The following is a 24,402-nucleotide window of genomic DNA, read 5'->3' as shown; positions in this document are numbered from 1 at the left end:
GCAGGCTTGTCCGAAGCTTGACTGCCGTCAACAAGGTGGGAATTGATATGCTGTCAAAGTGGTGACCACTCTTCTGCAGTCCAGAGCCACAACTGCCTACAGAACCTACCTGAAGGTAAAGAAGATGTTTGAAGCCTGGTGGGTGAGTCTCTTCCACATCTCCATTGTTACAATCCATTACTCCTGCCAACACGGGAGAGAAGGAGCTTCATCCCTTAGATGTGGGAAGGGCTTGGAGCATGTATATTGAACGGGCAAACTCCTTCAGGAAATCTAACCACTTGTTTTTATCCTTTGCAGGGAAAAACAAAGGATGCGAGTCATCCAAAGCTTCTCTGTCCAGATGGATAAGGGAAGTCATCTCCATATGCTACCAAGAAGCTGGATTACAGGTACCTGGTGCAATCAAGGCATATTCAACGAGGGCAATATCATCCACATGGGCTGAAAAAAGATCTGTACCCTTGGAACAAATATGCAGGACTGCCTCATGGTCGTCCGTCATTACCTTAGTCAAGCACTATAGACTAGATATTCACGAGTCAACCAGTTTTTGGCTCAGCCATTCTGTCTTCTGTAATGTAATGGCCCTCCCTAGTCTGTTTTCATAGCTTGCTATATCCCCATTTGTGCTGCTGCTGAGGACGTATAGGGAAAGGATAATTTTTTACTCACCGTAAATTTTCTTTCCTGTAGTCCGAAGCAGCAGCACAGACTTCCCGCCCTGATTTAAACAAACTATTTATGCAGCGTACCTTGATTGTTTTAATGCCTTATTAACTAAGATTTTATTATGAATTTTAATTTTTTTTTTGTCGTTAGAATTGACACAAGGAGGAGGGGTCTGTATGGCCTTCTTATAGGGCTCCTAATCAATCTTTTATTAGTACCATCTGTCCTACCATTGCAGGAAGATAGGATCTTCCCCATTTGTGCTGCTGCTTCGGACTACAGGAAAGAAAATTTACGGTGAGTAAAAAATTATCCTGTAATGTACATGTAGCTGAGCTGTATGTGTGTAATGTACATGTAGCTGAGCTGTATATGTGTAATGTACATGTAGCTGAGCTGTATGTGTGTAATGTACATGTAGCTGAGTTGTATGTGTGTAATGTACATGTAGCTGAGCTGTATATATGTGTAATGTACATGTAGCTGAGCTGTATATATGTGTAATGTACATGTAGCTGAGCTGTATGTGTGTAATGTACATGTAGCTGAGCTGTATATGTGTAATGTACATGTAGCTGAGCTGTATATGTGTAATGTACATGTAGCTGAGCTGTATATGTGTAATGTACATGTAGCTGAGCTGTATGTGTGTAATGTACATGTAGCTGAGCTGTATATGTGTAATGTACATGTAGCTGAGCTGTATATATGTGTAATGTACATGTAGCTGAGCTGTATATGTGTAATGTACATGTAGCTGAGCTGTGTATGTGTAATGTACATGTAGCTGAGCTGTATGTGTGTAATGTACATGTAGCTGAGCTGTATATATATGTAATGTACATGTAGCTGAGCTGTATGTGTGTAATGTACATGTAGCTGAGCTGTATATGTGTAATGTACATGTAGCTGAGCTGTATATGTGTGTAATGTACATGTAGCTGAGCTGTATATGTGTAATGTACATGTAGCTGAGCTGTATATGTGTAATGTACATGTAGCTGAGCTGTATGTGTAATGTACATGTAGCTGAGCTGTATATGTGTAATGTACATGTAGCTGAGCTGTATGTGTGTAATGTACATGTAGCTGAGCTGTATATATGTAATGTACATGTAGCTGAGCTGTATATGTGTAATGTACATGTAGCTGAGCTGTATATGTGTAATGTACATGTAGCTGAGCTGTATGTGTGTAATGTACATGTAGCTGAGCTGTATATGTGTGTAATTTACATGTAGCTGAGCTGTATATGTGTAATGTACATGTAGCTGAGCTGTATATGTGTAATGTACATGTAGCTGAGCTGTATGTGTGTAATGTACATGTAGCTGAGCTGTATATATGTGTAATGTACATGTAGCTGAGCTGTATATGTGTAATGTACATGTAGCTGAGCTGTATATGTGTAATGTACATGTAGCTGAGCTGTATATGTGTGTAATGTACATGTAGCTGAGCTGTATATGTGTGTAATGTACATGTAGCTGAGCTGTATATGTGTGTAATGTACATGTAGCTGAGCTGTATGTGTGTAATGTACATGTAGCTGAGCTGTATGTGTGTAATGTACATGTAGCTGAGCTGTATGTGTGTAATGTACATGTAGCTGAGCTGTATGTGTAATGTACATGTAGCTGAGCTGTATGTGTGTAATGTACATGTAGCTGAGCTGTATATGTGTGTAATGTACATGTAGCTGAGCTGTATGTGTGTAATGTACATGTAGCTGAGCTGTATGTGTGTAATGTACATGTAGCTGAGCTGTATGTGTGTAATGTACATGTAGCTGAGCTGTATGTGTGTAATGTACATGTAGCTGAGCTGTATATGTGTAATGTACATGTAGCTGAGCTGTATATGTGTAATGTACATGTAGCTGAGCTGTATATGTGTAATGTACATGTAGCTAAGCTGTATATGTGTGTAATGTACATGTAGCTGAGCTGTGTATGTGTAATGTACATGTAGCTGAGCTGTATAAGTGTGTAATGTACATGTAGCTGAGCTGTATGTGTGATATATATGCCTGCAGCAATCTCCCACCTATAAGGCACCATAGACAGCTGGGTAGGATATATAAAGCTATTACTCACAGAGCACAGTGTCAGATCCGGAGCGTGTTCCCTTCTTCCTCTGTATTTCTCACCACTCAGTTGGGCGCTCAGGACTCTTCAGCAATCTGCTCTCTTCTTGTACAATGTCCCTACGTGTTTCCCGCTTTACCAGCAATCATCAGGGGATAATTCACACAGCAAGGAGAGCAGGTCTGTGCCGCACTGATGTCGCCGAAACACTGAGCTAAACACAGTAACTTCTATCTGGAATCTCAGGAACAACATCCCCATCCTACACACATTCCTATTCTGTGCCAGCCCCCACTTCCTCTTAACACAACTTCCAGAAGAAACTCATTATCTACGCTGTATATGTGTAATGTACATGTAGCTGAGCTGTATATGTGTAATGTACATGTAGCTAAGCTGTATATGTGTAATGTACATGTAGCTGAGCTGTATATGTGTAATGTACATGTAGCTGAGCTGTATGTGTGTAATGTACATGTAGCTGAGCTGTATGTGTGTAATGTACATGTAGCTAAGCTGTATATGTGTAATGTAGCTGAGCTGTATATGTGTAATTTACATGTAGCTGAGCTGTATATGTGTACTGTACATGTAGCTGAGCTGTATATGTGTGTAATGTACATGTAGCTGAGCTGTATGTGTGTAATGTACATGTAGCTGAGCTGTATATGTGTGTAATGTACATGTAGCTGAGCTGTATATGTGTAATGTACATGTAGCTGAGCTGTATATGTGTGTAATGTACATGTAGCTGAGCTGTGTATGTGTAATGTACATGTAGCTGAGCTGTGTATGTGTAATGTACATGTAGCTGAGCTGTATATGTGTAATGTACATGTAGCTGAGCTGTATATGTGTAATGTACATGTAGCTGAGCTGTATATGTGTAATGTACATGTAGCTGAGCTGTATATGTGTAATGTACATGTAGCTGAGCTGTATATGTGTAATGTACACGTAGCTGAGCTGTATATGTGTAATGTACACGTAGCTGAGCTGTATATGTGTAATGTACACGTAGCTGAGCTGTATATGTGTGTAATGTACACGTAGCTGAGCTGTATATGTGTGTAATGTACACGTAGCTGAGCTGTATATGTGTGTAATGTACACGTAGCTGAGCTGTATATGTGTGTAATGTACACGTAGCTGAGCTGTATATGTGTGTAATGTACACGTAGCTGAGCTGTATATGTGTGTAATGTACACGTAGCTGAGCTGTATATGTGTAATGTACATGTAGCTGAGCTGTATATGTGTAATGTACACGTAGCTGAGCTGTATATGTGTAATGTACATGTAGCTAAGCTGTATGTGTACACAGTAGGGCTATGTTCACACTATGTATCTGTGCGGCTGTATTGCGGGCGGTAAATCATCAGCCGGATTTTTCCGGTTCATGCGTACGCTGGAAAGTATAGGATATACGGCTGCACAGTGCACACTATGTATGAATCTACGGCCCTATCGTAAACGGACCCGTAAAAAATGAACAAGACCATTGTTTGCGGCTGGACATGCGGCCGTGGATTGACAGGCGGTCCGTACGGAGTACTTCAAAAATAGCCGGCAATGATGCCGAATGCCGATGCCTCTAATAGTTAATATATTAAATTAATAAAACACATTTTCTTTGTAATAAAGTCCCTTTCGTTGTTCGATAATTTAATTCTAACGAATCCATCATTGTGCAATTAAATATACTGTTAAAATAAATAGTTATATAAATGTATATTTATATATATATATATATTTATTTTTAGACAGTATATTTAATTGCACAATGATGGATTCGTTAGAATTAAATTATCGAACAACGAAACTGATTTTATTAAAACAAAAATGTGTTTTATTAATTAAATAATTAGTACAGGAAGCTCCATAAGCCGTTAATTAATATTGCCGGTAATAGAGCATTCTGTACTAATCATCACTTTACTTAATTAGAAACAACATTTGATGTTTTAATTTATGTTATCACAATAGCATTATTAGAAGAAACATTTAGAATTATATGTGCGCTCAGCTGATTGGCTGTTCGGCTCAGCGCACATATAAAGAGCCGGTCCGCAGCACAGTGACTTCATTGTGCTGCGGACCAGCGAAGAGACAACATCGGGGTGAGTATAGAGCTCTCCCCAGCACTGCACCCATCCCAGCAGGGAAGGGGGGGTCAGTTAACCCCTTCCTTGCTGGGATGGGTGCAGTCTGACATCAGTCTGGCCCCCAAGGGGTTAAGGGGGATGCAATACATCCTCCCTTAACCCCTTGGGGGCCAGACTGTAAGCAGCGATCTGTAAAGATGCTGCATACTGTAAGGAGCACAACACCGCTCACAATGATGGGTGTTGTGCTCCTGTTTGTGTGTTTTTTGTGTGTTTCCCCCATTTTGTTTTTGAGATATCGGCATCCTGGGGATTACGTCGGATTCCATGGACTACGTCGATGACCAGCGGTTGTTTAGTGTTTTTTTTTATAAAATGGTCAATGAGGGGTGTGGGGGTGTTTTTATTTGAATAAAAAAAAATTTTGCCACTTGTGTCTTGTCTTTATTTCTTTACTTTATAGACTTAGTAGTGGAAGCCGTCTAATAGCATAGCATAGCTGCATCCCTTCCTCCGGGTTAGAGAACTTGTAAGTGGCGTTCCCTTTAAAGTGACTGTACCATCAGGCCCTGGCTGAAGCACAGGAGGCGGGCCAACCTACCCCCAGTGGGAGGACCCCCCACCCCCCCGGCCCTCTATGACACGGCTATATTAAAATCAATGGATCCGTATTATAGAGGGGCAGGGGTTTCCTCCCACTGGGGGTGGGTCGGCCCGCCTCCTGTGCTTCAGCCAGGGCCTGATGGTTTAGTCACTTTAAACACGACAAGATGTGTGGAAGAAGACCATTTGTACAAGATATGGTTATCTCTCCACAGTTTAGTAAAAGCGGCGAAAGATCTACGCCATTGTAAAGTTCCCGGAGATAAGTCCGAGAACACGGATATCCTCTGGTAGTCTTCCGGGAAACCCTCCATCTTCCTAGTCGCTTCCAGAAATGCAGAAAATGAACACATGTGATAAAGTCCATTCGGGTGTTCATTGGGAGATGTCTAGGTCTAGGGACCCTCCAAGCCCAGTCTACGACCAGTTCTTTATTTGCACACTTAGGCTATGTTCACACTACATGAACGACCGGCCGTTCCGTGACCCGGCCGGGTCACGGAACAGCCGGTCTCTGCACAGATCATCCCGGCCGGATGATATTTGTGGCCATAGTGTTCTGATGTGGCCGCAAAGACTTAAAGGACAACTCCCACAAAAAATTTTTTTTGCTCATTTAACACACATTACAAAGTTATATAACTTTGTAATGTGGTTAAATACCCGGCCTGGCCCCCTTCCCCCACTTTCGGACCCCCGACCCCCCACCCCGGAAGTTAAGGAATGTATACATTACCTATTACGATCGTCACGGTCCTCTTCTCCGGGGCGGCATCTGGTGACGACGACGTCAGAGCCGGGGGTGGTCCGGGTCTTCTTCCTCCTCGGCGTCTTCATGCAAAGTGAATGGGGATGAAAAGGCTGCTGGTGCACATGCGCACCTGCAGCCTTTTCATTGGCTGGAGCGCATCACATGGCTTCCAGCTTGCTCAGCCCTGATTGGCTGAGCTTGCTGGAAGCCATGTGATGCGCTCTAGCCAATGAAAAGGCTGCCGGTGCGCAAGCGCACTGGCAGCCTTTTCCATCCCCTGGACCCGGAAGTCAGAGACATCGCTGGATGGCGGACGGCAGCGACGGAGAGGCGGACGGCGGGCGAATCGAGTGGCGATTGTCACCGGAGAGATGTGCTACGTTTTTGTGTCTGTTAAAAAAAACTGATCTGTTTTTTTGTTTTTTTAATTTTTACAATTGAAGTCAATGGAAAAACGGATGCACACAAATGCATCCGTTTTTTTCAACCATTTTTTTTTGCAAAACCGATTGCAAAAACGCAGTGTGAACCTGGCCTTAGGCATGAATGCCGCGGCAGTAGGAGGTGAAATAGGTAAGGTGTATGGTTTAAAGCTGATGTAGACAAGATATTATGCCATGTAGCAGTAGAGGGTGATAAGCAATCTTGTGTAGGTGATGTAGGTAGTGGGTGAGAAGTGCCGACACCATGAAGATCACTGCTGCTAATAAACGTAGGAGCAGCAGGGGAGAGAGAAGCTGCTTTAGTGGTAGTGACCGACACAGAGTCAAAAGCAGAGGGTCTCTGATCAATAAAAGACCTGGCTGGGGAAACCTCTGGAGCTACAGGAGAATCAGGACGAGAAACCTCTGGAGCTACAGGAGAATCAGGACGAGAAACCTCTGGAGCTACAGGAGAATCAGGACGGGAAACCTCTGGAGCTACAGGAGAATCAGGACGGGGAGCCTCTGGAGCTCCAGGAGAATCAGGACGGGGAGCCTCTGGAGCTACAGGAGAATCAGGACGAGAAACCTCTGGAGCTACAGGAGAATAAGGACGGGGAGCCTCTGGAGCTACAGGAGAATCAGGACGGGGAGCTGCATAATGACAGCTTCTGGGTGCCATGTTGCCGTACCCACAGGGCCGCTCCGCTGAGAGTTTGTAGTGCTAGGCAGGAACCGGGGCAGCTGCTAGCTAGATGGTAGTCACGGTTTGGGCACGAGGGATAGCAGCTGGAATCCGGGCTCCCGACCAAGCGGAGGCTGGGCATCAATTCTTCGTTGTCCTTAGTCAGGGCACCAATGAATACACCAATGCCAAGGTTCAGAAACAACAGTAGTTGTATATTTATTGTGACAATAGTAACTGGTAGCAACAGTCTCTCCGGATGCAACAGGGTATAAGGCAATCTTGAATAAGGCAGAGTAATGGGTGATGCTGCAATAGGCTGTGCTGATAGCAGACTGAATGATGGGAGCAGTAGTGGATTATAATAGGGGCGTTCCAGGCAGCAGCCCGGGGCCCTGAGCTCCTGGGGGCCCCATGACCACCCAAAAAGACTTATACTTTCAGTGGTGTACTGTCTCCTGGCTACACTTCCGCCATGATTTGCAAAAAAAAAATCACAGTTTTTTCATGGCAATTTTGCACAAATCAGGACATCATGACATTATCTATCCTGTACAATGAAGGCCAGGATAGTGCTGCCATAGTTACAGTGGGGTGGGGAGGCCAGGCCTGGTGAACAGCCCGGGGCCTATGGTGAAGTTAATCTGCCCCTGGATGGGAGTAGTAGTGATCCTATACCCTCCTGAGGAAGCGAAACCAACGCGAAACGTCGTTGAGGGGTGCTTGGTGGCAGATACACAACAAACAAGAGATGGGTGAGTGTTCAGGACTACTTGATGTTAATGTATTTTGGGGTTAGTAAGCCGGCACTACTAGTCCCAATGTGGACGACGGTGACATTATACATACTATCCTATATATAAGGAGTTTAAAAGTATAGTTAACACCACCCCAGATGTTATAATAATAAGAGTATTTACCAATTTACTCGTTTGTTTGTATACTGCCATCTGCTGGTCTATTCTATTATTGCAAGTATTTTTGTATGGTGTTATTTTACAATAAAGTATCTGTTTTTAATTTGTAAACTAGCCTCAATATGGTTCTTTTTGTATAAAAAAAAAAAAAAAACCCTGGATGGGAGTAGTAGTGATCTTGGAGATGAGATGCTGGGCGGAATAGAACTGAGAAGAATACTTGCTGTAGATGAGATGATGAGGAGAACAACACCCAGATCTTTAGGATAAATGAGAATCTTGAGGCTTGAGAACGAGAACACAGCCAATGGACTGTTGCAGCAGAGCACAGGACAATACACTCTTCTTCCCTGAAGGTGGAAAGAAGACTTTTAGAAGGCAACAGGGCAACACACTCTTCTCCCTCGATGGTAGAGAGAAGACTGAGGAAGGACAGGAAGTCACACGGCATCCCCAGCCAAAGCTCGATGGCTATTGGGGCTACGGGGGCACAGTAATGGGGGGAACAGTCATGTGACACCAAGCCTTTGCATTACCACACCATTAAAATATATATATAAGACTGAATAGACATGAGAAATGAATACAATGGCAGACCTGAATACTGAAGGGGTGACATAATATACAGTTGCAGTGGACCATACTTTTCCAGAACACAAATGACCACAATAAAGAAGTTGGTATAAAATGATAGACACATAGCCTGTTCTGGGACACTGCAATGTATCGTGGCGGCCGACACAACCCCCCCACCCCTCAAGATACGGTACATGAGGTATGCGTCTTTTGACCGGTGCTGAAGTGGAGCAGTGACAGGGATTTCCTAACCCTGCCGTTTTTTTCAGCTGTATCTAACTGTAGTCAGTGTCATCTTGTTGTGCCGAGTCCAGAGAGAAAACCACCTCGGGGATCCTAGGTTTCGGTGTAGAGCGGCAGTGCATGATGGCTGAGTAGTCACCAAGCTCTCAGGGATGTCTTGTCGGGAGAAAGGGAATAGATGCAGGTTGTCAGTTGTCAGTATAATCGAGGACAGGCAGGAGCTTGTTGGAAACGCATCTCTCCTCTGCGGCTGCTGGCCACACCCCCAGGGGTAGTGATTTCTGACAGCCTTAAAATACTTATCTCTACCGGTGACTCAAAGTTTTCAAAAGTTTGGTTTGGCAGGTTCGCAAATATTTAAGCATAAAATTCCTAGACAGGGCCGTTCCCAGGCTTTCTGCCGCCTGAGGCAAACCCGGGCTGCCGCCGCCCCCAGCCCACCGTGCGTTGATTGCAAACAACCCCAGCCCCCCCCCCCCGCTCGGCACTACACAACACTACACCCTCCCCACACACGGCGCTCCACACCACTCCACACACACCCCTCACGCCGCTACACACTGCACCACTGCGCACCCGCTCCCCGGAACATACCGGAGCACAGGGCAACACTGCTGGTACCTGGTGACCGCGGATGCGTAGCGCCGCAGCGGACGGTTGCGGCACACGCACGCGACCAATGAGGGAGAAGGCTGCTGGGCAACGTAGGACGGAGAACCCGGCAGTACGTGGGGATGCCGGGGAACGTGGGCGGCAGGATGTGCGGTGAGGCTGTGACTGCTGCTGTCATTTTAGCTAAGTTAAACTTAACTAAAATGACAGCGGTGAGGATCTTGCCGCCCCCTGCAGGGACGCAGAATCTGCCGCCTGAGGCGGAATACTCATTCCGCCTCATGGCAGAAGCGGGCCTGTTCCTAGAACCTTATGAAACGCTCTGAAACAGTCCAGCCCCATTCACACATCCATGTCACTTTTTACAGTCAGGAAATCCAGACAGATATTCCTGAAGTGTGAAGGGGGAATACGGCTGTATCCAGGTTTCCCAGGACTCTCTAGGGCGGTATATACAACTTCTGCAGCCGCGGGGAATCAGACGCTGTTTAGGTTCGGATAACATTGCTGCACCCAATCATTCTGCCATGATCGCTCAGCACTAGTCTTGGGTCTTGATGAGGAGCAGTGACAACATCATAACCGTATATATCCACATGAGATTTTATTAACAATCAGTAACAAGTTTGGAGCTGCGGTATATGATATCTGTATTACCGCCAGATCTCCTATACACATGGGGAATACACAGCTGTGGTATCTGGATTATATTTGCTTTTTTATAACAGACGTGTGAGTGATCATTGAGCGCTCTGAATTGGCTTCTCTCTTAAGTGAATCTTTTTATGAGTAATAAGATTAGGTTTCTGTGTAAAACATTTTCCACATTCTGAACATGAAAATGGCTTCTCACCCGTATGAGTTCTTTCATGTACAAAGAGCTTTGCTTTCTCAGTAAAACATTTTTCACATTCTGAACATGAAAAATGCTTTTTTGCAACAGGCGCATGAGTGATCATTGAGCGCTCTAAATTGGCTTCTCCCCGGAGTGAATCTTTTGATGTTTAACAACTTGATATTTCCGCGTAAAACATTTTCCACATTCTAAACGTAAATATGGCTTCTCTCCTGTGAGAACTCTTTCATGTCTAATAAGTTTTGATTTATCAGAAAAACATTTTCCACATTCTAAACATGAAAATGGCTTCTGTCCTGTATGAGTTCTTTCATGTAAAGTGAGGTGTGCTTTTTGAGTAAAACATTTTCCACATTTTGAACATGAATATGGCTATAATCCTGTATGAGTTCTTTCATGTACAGTGAGCTGTCTTTTCCAAGCAAAACATTTTTTACATTCTGAACATGAAAATGGCTTCTCTCCTGTATGAGTTCTTTCGTGTAAAGTGAGCAGGTATTTAAAATTAAAACATTTTCCACATTCTGAACATGAAAATGGCTTCTCTCCTGTATGAGTTCTTTCATGTAAAGTAAGCAGGTATTTAAAAGTAAAACATTTTCCACATTCTGAACATGAAAATGGCTTCTCTCCTGTATGAGTTCTTTCGTGTTTATTGAGCGACGATTTATCAGTAAAACATTTTCTACATTCTGAACATGAATATGGCTTCTCTCCCGTATGTGTTTTTTCATGTAGAGTGAGGTTTGATTTAAATGTAAAAAATTTTCCACATTCTGAACATGAAAATGGCTTCTCTCCCGTATGAGTTAATTCGTGTTTAATGAGCGTTGATTTAACATTAAAACATTTTCCACATTCTGAACATGAAAATGGCTTCTCCCCTGTGTGAATTCTTTGATGCTTAAACAAATTTGGTTTTTGATTAAAACATTTTCCACATTCTGAACATGAAAATGGCTTCTCCCCTGTGTGACTTCTTTCATGTAAAGCGAGCTGTGCTTTTCGATTAAAACATTTTCCACATTCTGAACATGAAAATGGCTTCTCCCCTGTGTGACTTCTTTCATGTAAAGCGAGGTATGCTTTTTGAGTAAAAAATTTTCCACATTTTAAACATGAATATGGCTTCAATCCTGTATGAGTTCTTTCATGTTGAATAAGTCTTGATTTCTCAATAAAACATTTTCCACATTCTGTACATGAAAATGGCTTCTCCCCTGTGTGAATTCTTTGATGCGTAAACAAATTTGGTTTTTGATTAAAACATTTTCCACATTCTGAACATGAAAATGGCTTCTCTCCTGTATGAGTTCTTTCATGTTTAATAAGTGTTTTTTTCTGAGTAAAACATTTTCCACATTCTGAACATGAAAATGGCTTCTCCCCTGTGTGACTTCTTTCATGTAAAGCGAGGGATGCTTTTTGAGTAAAAAATTTTCCACATTTTGAACATGAATATGGCTTCAATCCTGTATGAGTTCTTTCATGTTGAATAAGTTGTGATTTCTCAATAAAACATTTTCCACATTCTGTACATGAAAATGGCTTCTCCCCTGTGTGAATTCTTTGATGAATAAACAATTTTGCTTTCCAAGTAAAACATTTTCCACATTCTGAACATGAAAATGGCTTCTCTCCTGTATGAGTTCTTTCATGTTTAATAAGTGTTTTTTTCTGAGTAAAACATTTTCCACATTCTGAACATGAAAATGGCTTCTCTCCTGTATGAGTTCTTTCATGTGTAGATAAATTTGATTTATCAATAAAACATTTTCCACATTCTGAACATGAAAATGGCTTCATTCCCGTATGGGTTCTTTCATGTAAAGTAAGCTTTGATTTGAAAGCAAAACATTTTCCACATTCTGAACATGAAAATGGCTTCTCTCCCGTATGACTTCTTTCATGTAAAGTAAGCTTTGATTTGAAAGCAAAACATTTCCCACATTCTGAACAAACTGCTTTGTCTCTTGTGTGAGTTTTTTGATGTTGCATGAGATGTGTTTTTTGTTTAAAAAATCTCTCACATTCTTGGCATGAAAATCTCTTCTCCTTATTGTGGTTAATCTCTGGTGGATCAGTAGCCAGGACGTGTATAACAGGATGAGACGGCAGATCTTTGCTGTGAGGGGCTGGGGGTAGATCTGGGGGAATAGAAGGTTCTGCATATGTATCCTGGGTGATAGGATTTCCCTCTGATCTCCGGGGACACTCATCTGCCAATAGAAAAGAGATTACGTCTGAGTAATAACCTGGGAAATGTGTCATATATTTATCTGTAGATGTTTGTGTGACATCTTGTGCAGAATGTGACATCATGAAACAGATAACTTGCCGCAGACTCCGTCTCTTGTACCTCACCGCCCCACCCCCCCCCCCCCCCCCCCCCCGCGATCCCACTTCAAGTTTCGCCGGTCCCATAGGCGCCATTCTATGGTCAGGCCAATTCCGTCGTCTGGCCAAAGAAGTAACATGTCAATTCTTTGGTCGGACGGCTGAACTGCCTGAGCCTAGAATGAAGCCTATGGGACGGCCAGATGTTCAAGTGGGAGCGCGCATGGAATCTGCAGCAAGTTATCCGTGCGATTTCCGTGGTGTGCAAGGGCCCTTATGGTGACAGCAGCATGTTCCCAGCACTACACACCTCATCTATTCCGCTTGCTGTAAGTAATGTGCAGCGTTGTAGCCTTTGCATGCTTCCCAGAGTGTGGTCCCAGCTAAGCCTGTGGTTCCTGCCGCCTAAAGTCTCTGTCGGTGACTGCTGCCCCAATTTCAGCTGTAAATCCTGCTGTGTTTCTGCTTAGGTATCTCTAGCTGTGATGTCTCACTAGGGGTGTTACTATTATTCACACCCTTCGCAAAAGTCTGTACTTTTTGTGGTCCTAGTATAGTAAAAGTAGTATTAAGAGTTGACCACTAGATGTCGCTATATTTTGTATTGATGTATGGAAGCGGCACAGCTGAAGGATTGCAAAGGGTTGTTGCGTTTAAATGTACCAGAATCTCTGAACCAGTAGGATTTCTGCTTTCTTCTCTCCTATCAACTCTTCTCTCTATTCTTCTGTTGCACTCTTTTCACCCAATCACAGCGCACCCTACACGCTGTAGAGGAAGTTAGTCCCTTGGGTGGAGGAGGAGCAAGAGCTTTCTGTTCGGGACAGTGTGGAGAAAAGATGTAAACAAGATAGCTCTCCACAGCAGTCTTGTCCAGGCCCTGGCCCTCTGCCAGGTCCCCGAAGTTCAGTCTTAGCCAGTGCCCCGCATAGGTAGGACGCGGGACAGCACACTCTCACCAACTTTCCCTTCCGTACCCACACAAAGCACTATGCAATGTTAAACCTCTTAGGAGAGGACCAGCCAACATATAACTTCAACCCACGCCGTGTACAAGGAGAAGCCACAGAGCAGGACAGTATCCACTAAAAAGCCACAGATCTAAGAACTGATCCGGGTGGAGCAAAGTTGCAGTAAGCCTATGAACTCCATCTCGCAGCGCGGATGTCAGCAGGGAACCCTCAGCATTCCGCTCAGACCAGGTAATAAGGTCTGGGACCTGTGTCACCCATTAGTACGGTTCAGCCAACACTAGTGGGCATAAGGTGGTGTGGAGACTAAAGTACAGGTCAAAACACAGGCACAGGTGTTCTTCTTCTTCTACTACAAGTATTCTTCTATTGTATCCTCCGAAATCCCGGCACAGCACATTTCTACATGGGTTGAGACTCTCACGGCATCCTCCTCTCTGCTACTCTATCTCAGCACAACTCTACCGACACAACTATCTCCTACACTGCACTTATCTCACAGATCTGGTTTTCTTATGTGCAAGTCTGTATTGGAACTTTGTCAAGTGTATATTGAAGTCCTTCTGTATTACCTGCTGCACATTTACAGGTAGTAAACCAACTCAGCGTTATCTCAGAGTCTGTGATTATTCACTACCACCTGCACAGCATATACACCGCAACCTTGGGACACTTTCCCTTTCTGTGGATGGCGGGAGGGTCATTACATCCGGGAGGGTCATTACACCACTCTGGCCATCTGTGACTATATCATCCGTGACATTATCTCAAGGAACCCGGTAGCAACCCGGCAGGACACTGACCACAGGGGAAAAGGGTACATCCGGCCTTATCCACTAAAAGCAGGCGTGCCATCACACCTGTGTGCCCACCTGGCACTGGCGTCACGTGACAACATAATAAGGTTCGGCTGTATCTCGCCCATCCACCACCGGAGTGGCGTCACACTACAACACCTAGCAAGTGACCGGCCGTCCTCCGATATAACACCTCACGGGGGCACACCACATAGCTACACCTCGTCGCTTCAGCTAGCAAGCCAAGCGAGGGGGTCACCTGCCACAGCAAATCCAACCCACCTTGTGGCGAGCCTCAGTGAAGACCAGCAGCCCCTTAGCCCCCCCCTCCGCTCCCTGGTGAGGTCTACGCTATTGTTAGAGGTGGTTCGGTGGATTTCCAACTCCAGTCATTATAGTAGGCTTCAAACATGGATGCCCACAAGATCTCCTGAGTAGTCGCCCAGCAGACTCAGCAGATTGCACAGCAGTCAAAGCAAATGCCCACCATGTTACATCAGCTTGTTTTGGCTAAACAGGCTCCACCAGTGCCTCCATCACCTCCAGTGCCAATAGCACCTCCCTTACGGACAAATCTACACCTGGCATTGCCGTCTAATGGTGATGTGCAGAGGTTTCGTGTCACAATGCACCATGCAAATCACGTTCATGGCCAACCAATTCACCACAAAGGGCTCCAAGGGAAGGCTTTGGCCTGGGCAATTTCACTGTGAGATCGGGTTGAACCCATCACTGCTAATCTCCATGCCTTCCTATCGGAGTTCCGGTGTGTGTTCAAGGAGGCAGCTCGAGACTCATCCGTGGAGACCGCCCTCCTCAGTCTATGCCAACGGAACTCATCCGTTGGAGAATATGGAGTACAATACTGAACCCTGCCAGCTGAACTCAAATGGAATAATACTGCCCTAGTAGCCACCTTCAATAAGGACTTTTACAATTGAGTGACCTCCTTGAATAAGGGCGATTCTTCTGGCCACTCGGATCAATGTCCGGTGCTTCGAGAGAGAGGAGGATCTCAGACGAGAACACAAGCTGCACCGTCCTTGCCTCACATTCCGGCTGCACCAGCTTTCCAGAAGCCGCCCACTCGTGGGTCTCCGTCAACGACTGAGGAGCAGGTAGAGACAAATTGCCTAACTCCTGAGGAGAGAACTCGCTGGTGAGGAGCATTTCCTCAGTCACCAGCAAGTTCCTACGCAATGTCGTCAAGGTCCAAACCAAACCATTAACCCTACAGGTGGGTCCCATGGTTGCAGCTCCATGCCCCTAGCCTGCACTGGAGGGTCGGAGAGATCTTGCGTTACCCCTTACCACCTCACTGGCCATACAATTGCCCCATAGAAATTCTTCCAGGCGCTATGCCCCCTCGTGGAAGAGTGTACCTGCTCTCGGTTTTCTAGAAACTGAAGCCATATCTGCTTATACCAAGGAGAATCTGCAGAAGGGCTTCATCTGTAAGTTCTCCTCTCCAGCCAGTTTCGGGTCCTCTTCGTCCAGAAGAAGGATGGTTCACTCCTTCCATGACTTCCTTCAACACCGAGGAGGGGCACTTCGAGTATCTGGTCATGTCCTTTGGCTTGTGCAATGCCTCAGCAGTCTTCCAGCCTAAGTATGTCTTTCTTACTTGACAAAGGGGTATCTTGCCCAGAAACGCGTTGCACATGAGACCAATAAAGTGTGACATTGTACCTACTGAATATTGAAGCCGTCCAGCGCCGTTCTTTTGGTCCCTGTGGCCCTCAACACAAATACTTGGACCTGACACCGGATCTCCATTTCAGCAGTATTCCAGGAATTTGTGAATGACATCTTTTGGGACCTCCGCTACACCGGTCATTGTCTATCTGGACGACATCCTGATCTACGGAGGAAGTGCATGTTCCATCAGTCCAGCCTCCCCTTTCTTGGCTACATCATCTCAGACCGTGGTCTGAAGATGGATCCTGTGAAACTTTTGGCGGTTCTTCAGTGGCTATACCCCATTGGACTACGAGCAATACAGCAGTTCTTGGGCTTTGCCAACTGTTATGTCCAATTCATTCTCCACTATTCCACCCTTGGTGTTGCAGATTGTGGCCCTGACCAAAATAGCTGCTAACCCAAAGCAGTGGCTGGTCGAAGCAGGGCAAGCGTTCACCAATTTGAAGTCTGCCTTTGCGTCAGCTCCTGTTCTGTCTCGCCCAGACCCCACTAGGCAATTTTTCTTGGAGGTAAATGCCTCTTCGCTGCGGGCTGGGGCCGTCCTTACCCAGAAGGACTTGTCAGGTTATAAAGAGAGTGGCGTCATCTCCTGGAAAGGGCGAAGCATCCAATTAACATTTTCACGGACCACAAGAATCTCCTTTATCTTCAGTCGGCCCAGCGACTTAATCCCTGGCAGGCCAGGTGGTCCCTCTTTTTCTCTCGGTTCAATTTTGTCATACACTTTCAACCAGCAGAGAGGAATGTGAAAGCGGACACCCTCTCCTCTCTCGAGCCTCTGATTGTTCTTTGCCAGATGGACGCTTCTCGCCACATCATACCACCTGAATATCTGATCCAAGGGCCACCTCAGTTCTTCAAGATCTCCCTCCTGACAAGACCTTTATGCGCCCAGCGATCGTTAGAAGAATTCTAAAATAAGGTCATTCCTCCTTGATCGCCGGACATCCAGGAGTAGATAAGACCGGACAATTGATCTCTGGACACTACAGTCTTTCCAAGGACATAAAGGACTTTGTGGCCTCTTGCTCCATCTGTGCCCAAAACAAGACCTCCCGCCTTAAGCCAGTGGGTCTACTTCAGCCTTTGCCCATTCCAGATCATCCTTGAGCACATATTGCCATGGACTTATCAACCTTTCTCCTTCTGCAGGTAACACTGTCATCTAGGTGGTTACGGACTGGTTCTCCAAAATTTCCCATCTTGTGCTTCTTCCTGGTCTGCCTTCTGCTCCTTGTCTGGACGGCCTTTTCCTCCAGCATATTTTTCACTTAAATGGCCTGTCTCTACATATAATTTCTGACAAGGGACCTCAATTAGTTTCCGGGTTTTGCCGTGCTCTCTAATCCTAGCTCTAAGTGAGACCAACTGGAAAGTCAACCAAGTTCTAGGAAATTATCTCCGTCATTTTGTTTCCGCTTGCCAGGACAACTGGTCTCCTTCCCTGGGCAGAGTTCTTATACAACAATCGAGTTCTACTGGCAATTCACCATTTTTTGTTGTCTACGGTCAACATCATTGCCCTTCATTGCCTCTCCCAACATCTTCTGATATACCTGCCTTGGACGAGCTGGTCAAAGATTTTGTGTCCATATGGAAACAGACACACCAATACATGCCACTGGTCGGATGAAGTCTCAGGATGACAAGAAGAGGAGACCTGTCGTAAGCTTCTCTCCCAGTGACAAAGTCTGGTTACCTGCCAAGTAGGTGCGACTGAAGATTCTGACTTACAAATTGTGCCCACGGTTTCTTAGACCATTCATGGATGGAGATGCATCAACCCAGTTACCTACAAGCTCCGTCTGCCTCCCACCATGCGAATCCCAAACACCTTCCACATCTCTCTCCTAAAACCGGTGGTCCTTAACTGTTTCTCGAGAAAGCCCATCTCTCCTCCTCCGCAAACAGTCTCATCTGACATCTACGCTGTCAATGACTTCTGGCCATGAAAACGGTTAGAGGGAAGACGGTTCTTTCTGGTAAACTAGAAGGATTTTGGTCCTGAAGAAAGAGCCTGGGAGCCAGAAGTCAACATCCTGGATCAGTAGCTTATCAGAGGTCCTCACAGGCAAGATAGAGGGGGAGGCTGAGGAAGAGGGGGTGCTTTCACAGCCGCGGCAGCATCCCCAGCTCGGGGCCACCGCCACTGCTGCACTCGCTCCCTCTGTTGTCCCCTGCTCCTCCCCACTCAATGTCTGTGCATGTAATAACACAGACACCGAGCGGGGAACAAGGAGCAAGTCAGCGATGACCTGAAAGCGCTCGCTTGCTCGTAAATATTGGGGTAACAGACAGGCTGGTGGCAGCAAAGTATTGTGTATGCACCTTATGCTTGGGAGTCTGGCAGCGGACGGTGGGTTACATGTATGACAACAGCTAGTGGGTCCTGACATAGCAAAGTTTTGTATTTGTGTTGGCTAGCAAACAGGGAGTCTTTGTGGCAAAGTGCGTGTCTAGGTGTGTGGAAGACGCCAGGTGCCGATTGATTTTAGAGTTATAGCCTGTGAGCGGGGCATAAAAGCATGAGGAACCCTGATTCCCGAACTCTCCGAATTCCCCGACCTCTTGCCCTTTCCCCTTTGTTCTTTTCCCCACCCTCTTGTCAGGTAACGGCCAGAGTTGTCGTGTTCGTGACCAGCGGTATTTCAATCGTATCTAATCTCAGATTTTCCCCCAGTGGCCACTCCGCTCCATTTATCAAGAGCCGCAGGTGTGTATATAGTGATGTGTATTACCTGCTGATGGGAGGGGCTGCTGATCCTCCAGCATCACATCCTTGTACTGATCCTTGTGTCCTTCTACAGAATTCCGCTCCTCCATTGAGAAATAGTCCGCCATATATACCTTAAAAGACAAGACAAGCTCACTTAGGGGTCACGTTACATGCTTTCCATAGAAGTCTATGTAGATAGGAGGGGGAGGAGGAGGAAGAAGCTTCCGAGTGAGATAGATGTAAGAGACACAAACATGGCGGCCGCAGTATTATACATGTCCCAACAATGAAGCTGTAACACTCCGGGCTTATTCCCACCTTCCATGCACAGTCTGTAAATAAGGATGATGTGCTACAGAACCGAGATCAGAGTTCCCGGCATCATGTATCATTGTGATGCCGGGAACTCTGAAACTCCGGAACTCCTAGCATATAATAATTAGGGATGAGAAACTTTACAGTAAGGGTGGCTTCACACATACCGGATTAGCAACGGATTTCACGCTGTGAGTTTGCAGCAAAATCCGCTGCGAATCCTGGTACTGTCACTTCAGTGGGGTTACATACTCGCAGCGGCTGCATGTGAGACTCCCGGCTTCCGTCAGTCCCGCTCAGCCAATCAGTGACTGCCGCGGGCCCGTGCACTGATTTGCTGAGCCGGACCGATGGGAGCCTCACATGCAGCCGCGGGGTCGAGCAGGTAATATATGCTGTGGGCTCCGGGAGGGGGGTTAAAGGGGCTGTGAAATACTCGCAGTGGAAAGAAAATTCGGCTCCAGATATGTAACCTCATTGACGTGACAGTACCAAGATTTGCAGCAGATTTCGCTGCAAACTCTATTTCACGCTGCGAATCCGGTACGTGTGAAGCTACCCTAAGAACAAAGTGAAACACTTCGTGAGGATTGGCTGGCAGCTTCTCACACTGCTGGCTTTTAAATCTGAGCCGCTCCGTGCTGCTCCGCTCTGGGTGCCAGGAAAAGCTGGATCCAGTCCTGGGAAAAATCTACCAGTTTCTTAGGACTGGATCCAGCTGTTCCCAGCACCTGGGAAGGACTGGCACAGACTTCAAAGCCAGCAGTCTGAGAAGCTGTTAGCCGATCCTCATCCCTAATAATGATACCTGATACTGGGAGTTCTGCATTCAGCCCGTAGCACATCTTCCGTACACAGACCCTAATAACGGAATGTACTACCGCCTCCTAAGAAGGAAAAGTTGTGGCATTACGGGAATCCATCTGTTAAGGATGTGATATTTTGTATATTCAGTGAAGCCATTACAATACGGCGCTGACCTTCTAAACACCTAAAGATGTCACATTCTGTAAAGCTTATGTAAGTAACACTACTGCTATGGCTAGGTTCACACTGCGTTTTCAGCATCCGTTTAACAGATACGTTTTTTTAACGTCCAGAAAAATAGGGTCAGCAATGTTTTTTGGTCCATCAAAAAAAACGGATCCGTTTTTTTTATAATGGAAGTCAATTGAAAAACAGATGCACACAAATGAATCCGTTTTTTGCAATCCGTTTTTCATGCGGTTTTTTGCAAAAAACGGATGCGTTAAACGGATGCTCAAAACGCAGTGTGAACCTGCCCACATTACCCTCCACTGCCCGACTAATACATTACCTGCCCACATAACCCACCTCTGCCCAGCTAAATCTAAGAGTAATGTAACAGGTACATAGACCCACTATGCCGTCCATTATCCCACATTCTCACACTGAATAAGCTATTTCCAAGTGATTAAATGTACCAGGTAAGTAGATTCACTTGGATTTAGACGCGACCGTAACTTCTGCCCATAGATCCACAGGACCTGCCGTGATGTCACAGTCATGTGATCAGTCACATGGAGGAGGAGGAGTCACATGATCAGGGGCTGCTGCTGAGTGTATGCAGGACTCTGCTGTGCTGGATGTACATGTAGCTGAGCTGTACGTGTGTAATGTACATGTAGCTGAGCTGTATGTGTGTAATGTACATGTAGCTGAGCTGTATGTGTGTGATGTACATGTAGCTGAGCTGTATGTGTGTGATGTACATGTAGCTGAGCTGTATGTGTGTAATGTACATGTAGCTGAGCTGTATGTGTGTAATGTACATGTAGCTGAGCTGTATGTGTGTAATGTACATGTAGCTGAGCTGTATATGTGTGTAATGTACATGTAGCTGAGCTGTATGTGTGTAATGTACATGTAGCTGAGCTGTATGTGTGTAATGTACATGTAGCTGAGCTGTATGTGTGTAATGTACATGTAGCTGAGCTGTATGTGTGTAATGTACATGTAGCTGAGCTGTATGTGTGTAATGTACATGTAGCTGAGCTGTATATGTGTAATGTGCATGTAGCTGAGCTGTATATGTGTAATGTACATGTAGCTGAGCTGTATATGTGTGTAATGTACATGTAGCTGAGCTGTATGTGTGTAATGTACATGTAGCTGAGCTGTATGTGTGTGTAATGTACATGTAGCTGAGCTGTATGTGTGTAATGTACATGTAGCTGAGCTGTATGTGTGTAATGTACATGTAGCTGAGCTGTATATGTGTGTAATGTACATGTAGCTGAGCTATATATGTGTAATGTACATGTAGCTGAGCTGTATGTGTGTAATGTACATGTAGCTGAGCTGTATGTGTGTAATGTACATGTAGTTGAGCTGTATATGTGTAATGTACATGTAGCTGAGCAGTATATGTGTGTAATGTACATGTAGCTGAGCTGTATGTGTGTAATGTACATGTAGCTGAGCTGTATGTGTGTAATGTACATGTAGCTGAGCTGTATATGTGTGTAATGTACATGTAGCTGAGCTGTATGTGTAATGTACATGTAGCTGAGCTGTATATGTGTAATGTACATGTAGCTGAGCTGTATATGTGTAATGTACATGTAGCTGAGCTGTATGTGTGTAATATACATGTAGCTGAGCTGTATATGTGTAATGTACATGTAGCTGAGCTGTATGTGTGTACTGTACATGTAGCTGAGCTGTATATGTGTGTAATGTACATGTAGCTGAGCTGTATATATGTGTAATGTACATGTAGCTGAGCTGTATATGTGTAATATACATGTAGCTGAGCTGTATATGTGTGTAATGTACATGTAGCAGAGCTGTATGTGTGTAATGTACATGTAGCTGAGCTGTATGTGTGTAATGTACATGTAGCTGAGCTGTATGTGTGTAATGTACATGTAGCTGAGCTGTATGTGTGTAATGTGCATGTAGCTGAGCTGTATATGTGTGTAATGTACATGTAGCTGAGCTGTATATGTGTGTAATGTACATGTAGCTGAGCTGTATGTGTGTAATGTACATGTAGCTGAGCTGTATATGTGTAATGTACATGTAGCTGAGCTGTATGTGTGTAATGTACATGTAGCTGAGCTGTATATGTGTAATGTACATGTAGCTGAGCTGTATATATGTAATGTACATGTAGCTGAGCTGTGTATGTGTAATGTACATGTAGCTGAGCTGTATATATGTGTAATGTACATGTAGCTGAGCTGTATGTGTGTAATGTGTGTGGAGCAGAGCTGTGTATGTGTGTAATGTACATGTAGCTGAGCTGTATGTGTGTGGAGCAGAGCTGTGTGTATGTGTGTGCCGTGCCCCAGCACAGAGGTGCCACTAAGGGGGAAATTTATCTAGGTCTTGGTGAATAATTGGATTTTTCACCCATTTTTGGCCTAAGTTCTATTTATGAACCAGTATTTGACAGGCGAATATTTATTAGATGCGACTTTTTTTAATCTGCCTGTTTGAGTATTCACCCAAAAGTTCGTATAACCCGGGATTAGCGCCCAATTTATCATTTGCAACTTTTTTAGTCGCACAAACAGGTGCAGGCCTACGTCTGGTCAGTACCAGGTGAATATAATTGCGACTTTTTTTGTGGCTTTTTACTTAGATACATTCACTATGGCAGTGCTACATTTAATGAATCAGGCTCAGGCTATTGGAACAAAATACACACCAATCCCCATTACAAGAGTTGCGCACATTAGACTCCTTCATAAATGTCCCCCTAACACTTTATTGCACCTGGGCCAAGTAACTCCCTCAGGTTCCCACAGTGGGATGAGGCTTATGTGTACTGATTGTTATTCCCCACTAGGTGTCGCTGCTGTATTTACTGTATGTGTTGTATTGAGCACGGCTGAAGGAAGCATTGGGTTAAACTGTTCATGTCACATGATTGTTTCCCTCCTGTCACAGGTGCAGGTATTTACCCTCCTTTTCTTTCTCGTATCCCGGTTCTTTCACACACACACACACACACACACACACACACACACACACACAGCCCCACCAATCACCCACTAGCTTAGTTTGTCTCTATAAAAAGGAGTTAGTTCCTGGTGGGAAGAATTCTCTAGTCAGTTCAGTGAGAGAGAGCAACACAGGAGCACAGTTCCTGCTACAGTGAGGCCAGGGCCTGGCTCCAGCCAGGACCCTTGTCAGGGACCAAGTGACTTTATTCTTTTAAGCAAGTAACCATCTCTAGCATGCAGTGCTAGATCCCTCAGAAGGAAAGGGTGTACTCTGAGGATCACCATATCCACACCAGGGATACTCTCTACAAGACACAGGGCAGCATACCTGAGGCTATGTACTGACCCCAGTAGGACAAAGCTGCAGTTAAAGCCTACGTATCCTACTGTAACGCATGGCTATTCTGGAGAACCTTGGAAAGTCTGCTTAACCCAGCGCAGGGACCTGGGACCTTGTAATACCCTAGCAGGACAGGTACTCAGACACTGTAGGGCATAAGGCGGTCAGATCAAAGTATACTATACGTGAGTATGAGTATTTTCTTCTGTTCTTCACTATGCTATCCCAGCAGAGTACACAGCTACATTTGACAGGACCCTCCAGACGCTCCTCTACTCCACTTTCCCCTGGTTCACAAACTTCCTCTAAATCTTGCCTGCACCTGCAGTTACCCAAGTATTCTGATTGTATTGCACTGATGACCCTAAAGAGGACCTGTCAGATGGGATGCCGTGGCAGAGCCCGCCCGACTCCCGGCATGATTTTAGTTGGTTGGGGTGGCTTTAATTTAACACCTAGAAACTTCAGCCGTCCCTGCCGGACATCTGGGATCGATCGGCCCCCACCTCAGGAATTCACTCAAGGAAGTTCTTTGTTCTCCAGCCAGGATTCGCCATTGAAACCTACTACTTTCCCATCATTTTTGGGACTCTGAGACTTGCAACCACAGAGACATTCTTAAGATATTTGTAAGATTCTTGCCTTATGCTTCTTGTGATTGATATCCTACTCATATGATTTCTGTGCCTCCTTTGTGAAGAATTACATACACCATATTTTAC

At 45.1% G+C, this 24,402-nt stretch overlaps 1 protein-coding gene across 1 annotated transcript in view; it reads right to left on the bottom strand.

Moving 5' to 3' along the window:
* Positions 1-20,874, bottom strand: part of LOC138786840 (zinc finger protein 585A-like) — a 36,629-nt gene extending 15,755 nt beyond the window's left edge. Inside the window, exons 1-3 of the mRNA XM_069963909.1 lie at positions 20,812-20,874; positions 19,074-19,182; positions 11,126-12,748 (exon numbers count right to left, since the gene is read on the bottom strand). Coding sequence (XP_069820010.1) covers positions 11,126-12,748; positions 19,074-19,176 — 1,726 coding nt within the window. The 5' untranslated portion in view covers positions 19,177-19,182; positions 20,812-20,874. The remainder of the gene's footprint in view (positions 1-11,125; positions 12,749-19,073; positions 19,183-20,811) is intronic.
* Between the last annotated feature and the right edge of the window lie 3,528 nt (positions 20,875-24,402).

The sequence above is a fragment of the Dendropsophus ebraccatus genome, chromosome 3 (assembly GCF_027789765.1).
Source record: "Dendropsophus ebraccatus isolate aDenEbr1 chromosome 3, aDenEbr1.pat, whole genome shotgun sequence".
Classification (NCBI taxonomy): Eukaryota; Metazoa; Chordata; class Amphibia; order Anura; family Hylidae; genus Dendropsophus; species Dendropsophus ebraccatus.
Note: the sequence above shows the minus strand (reverse complement) of the source record. Positions and strands in the feature narration are given on the sequence as shown.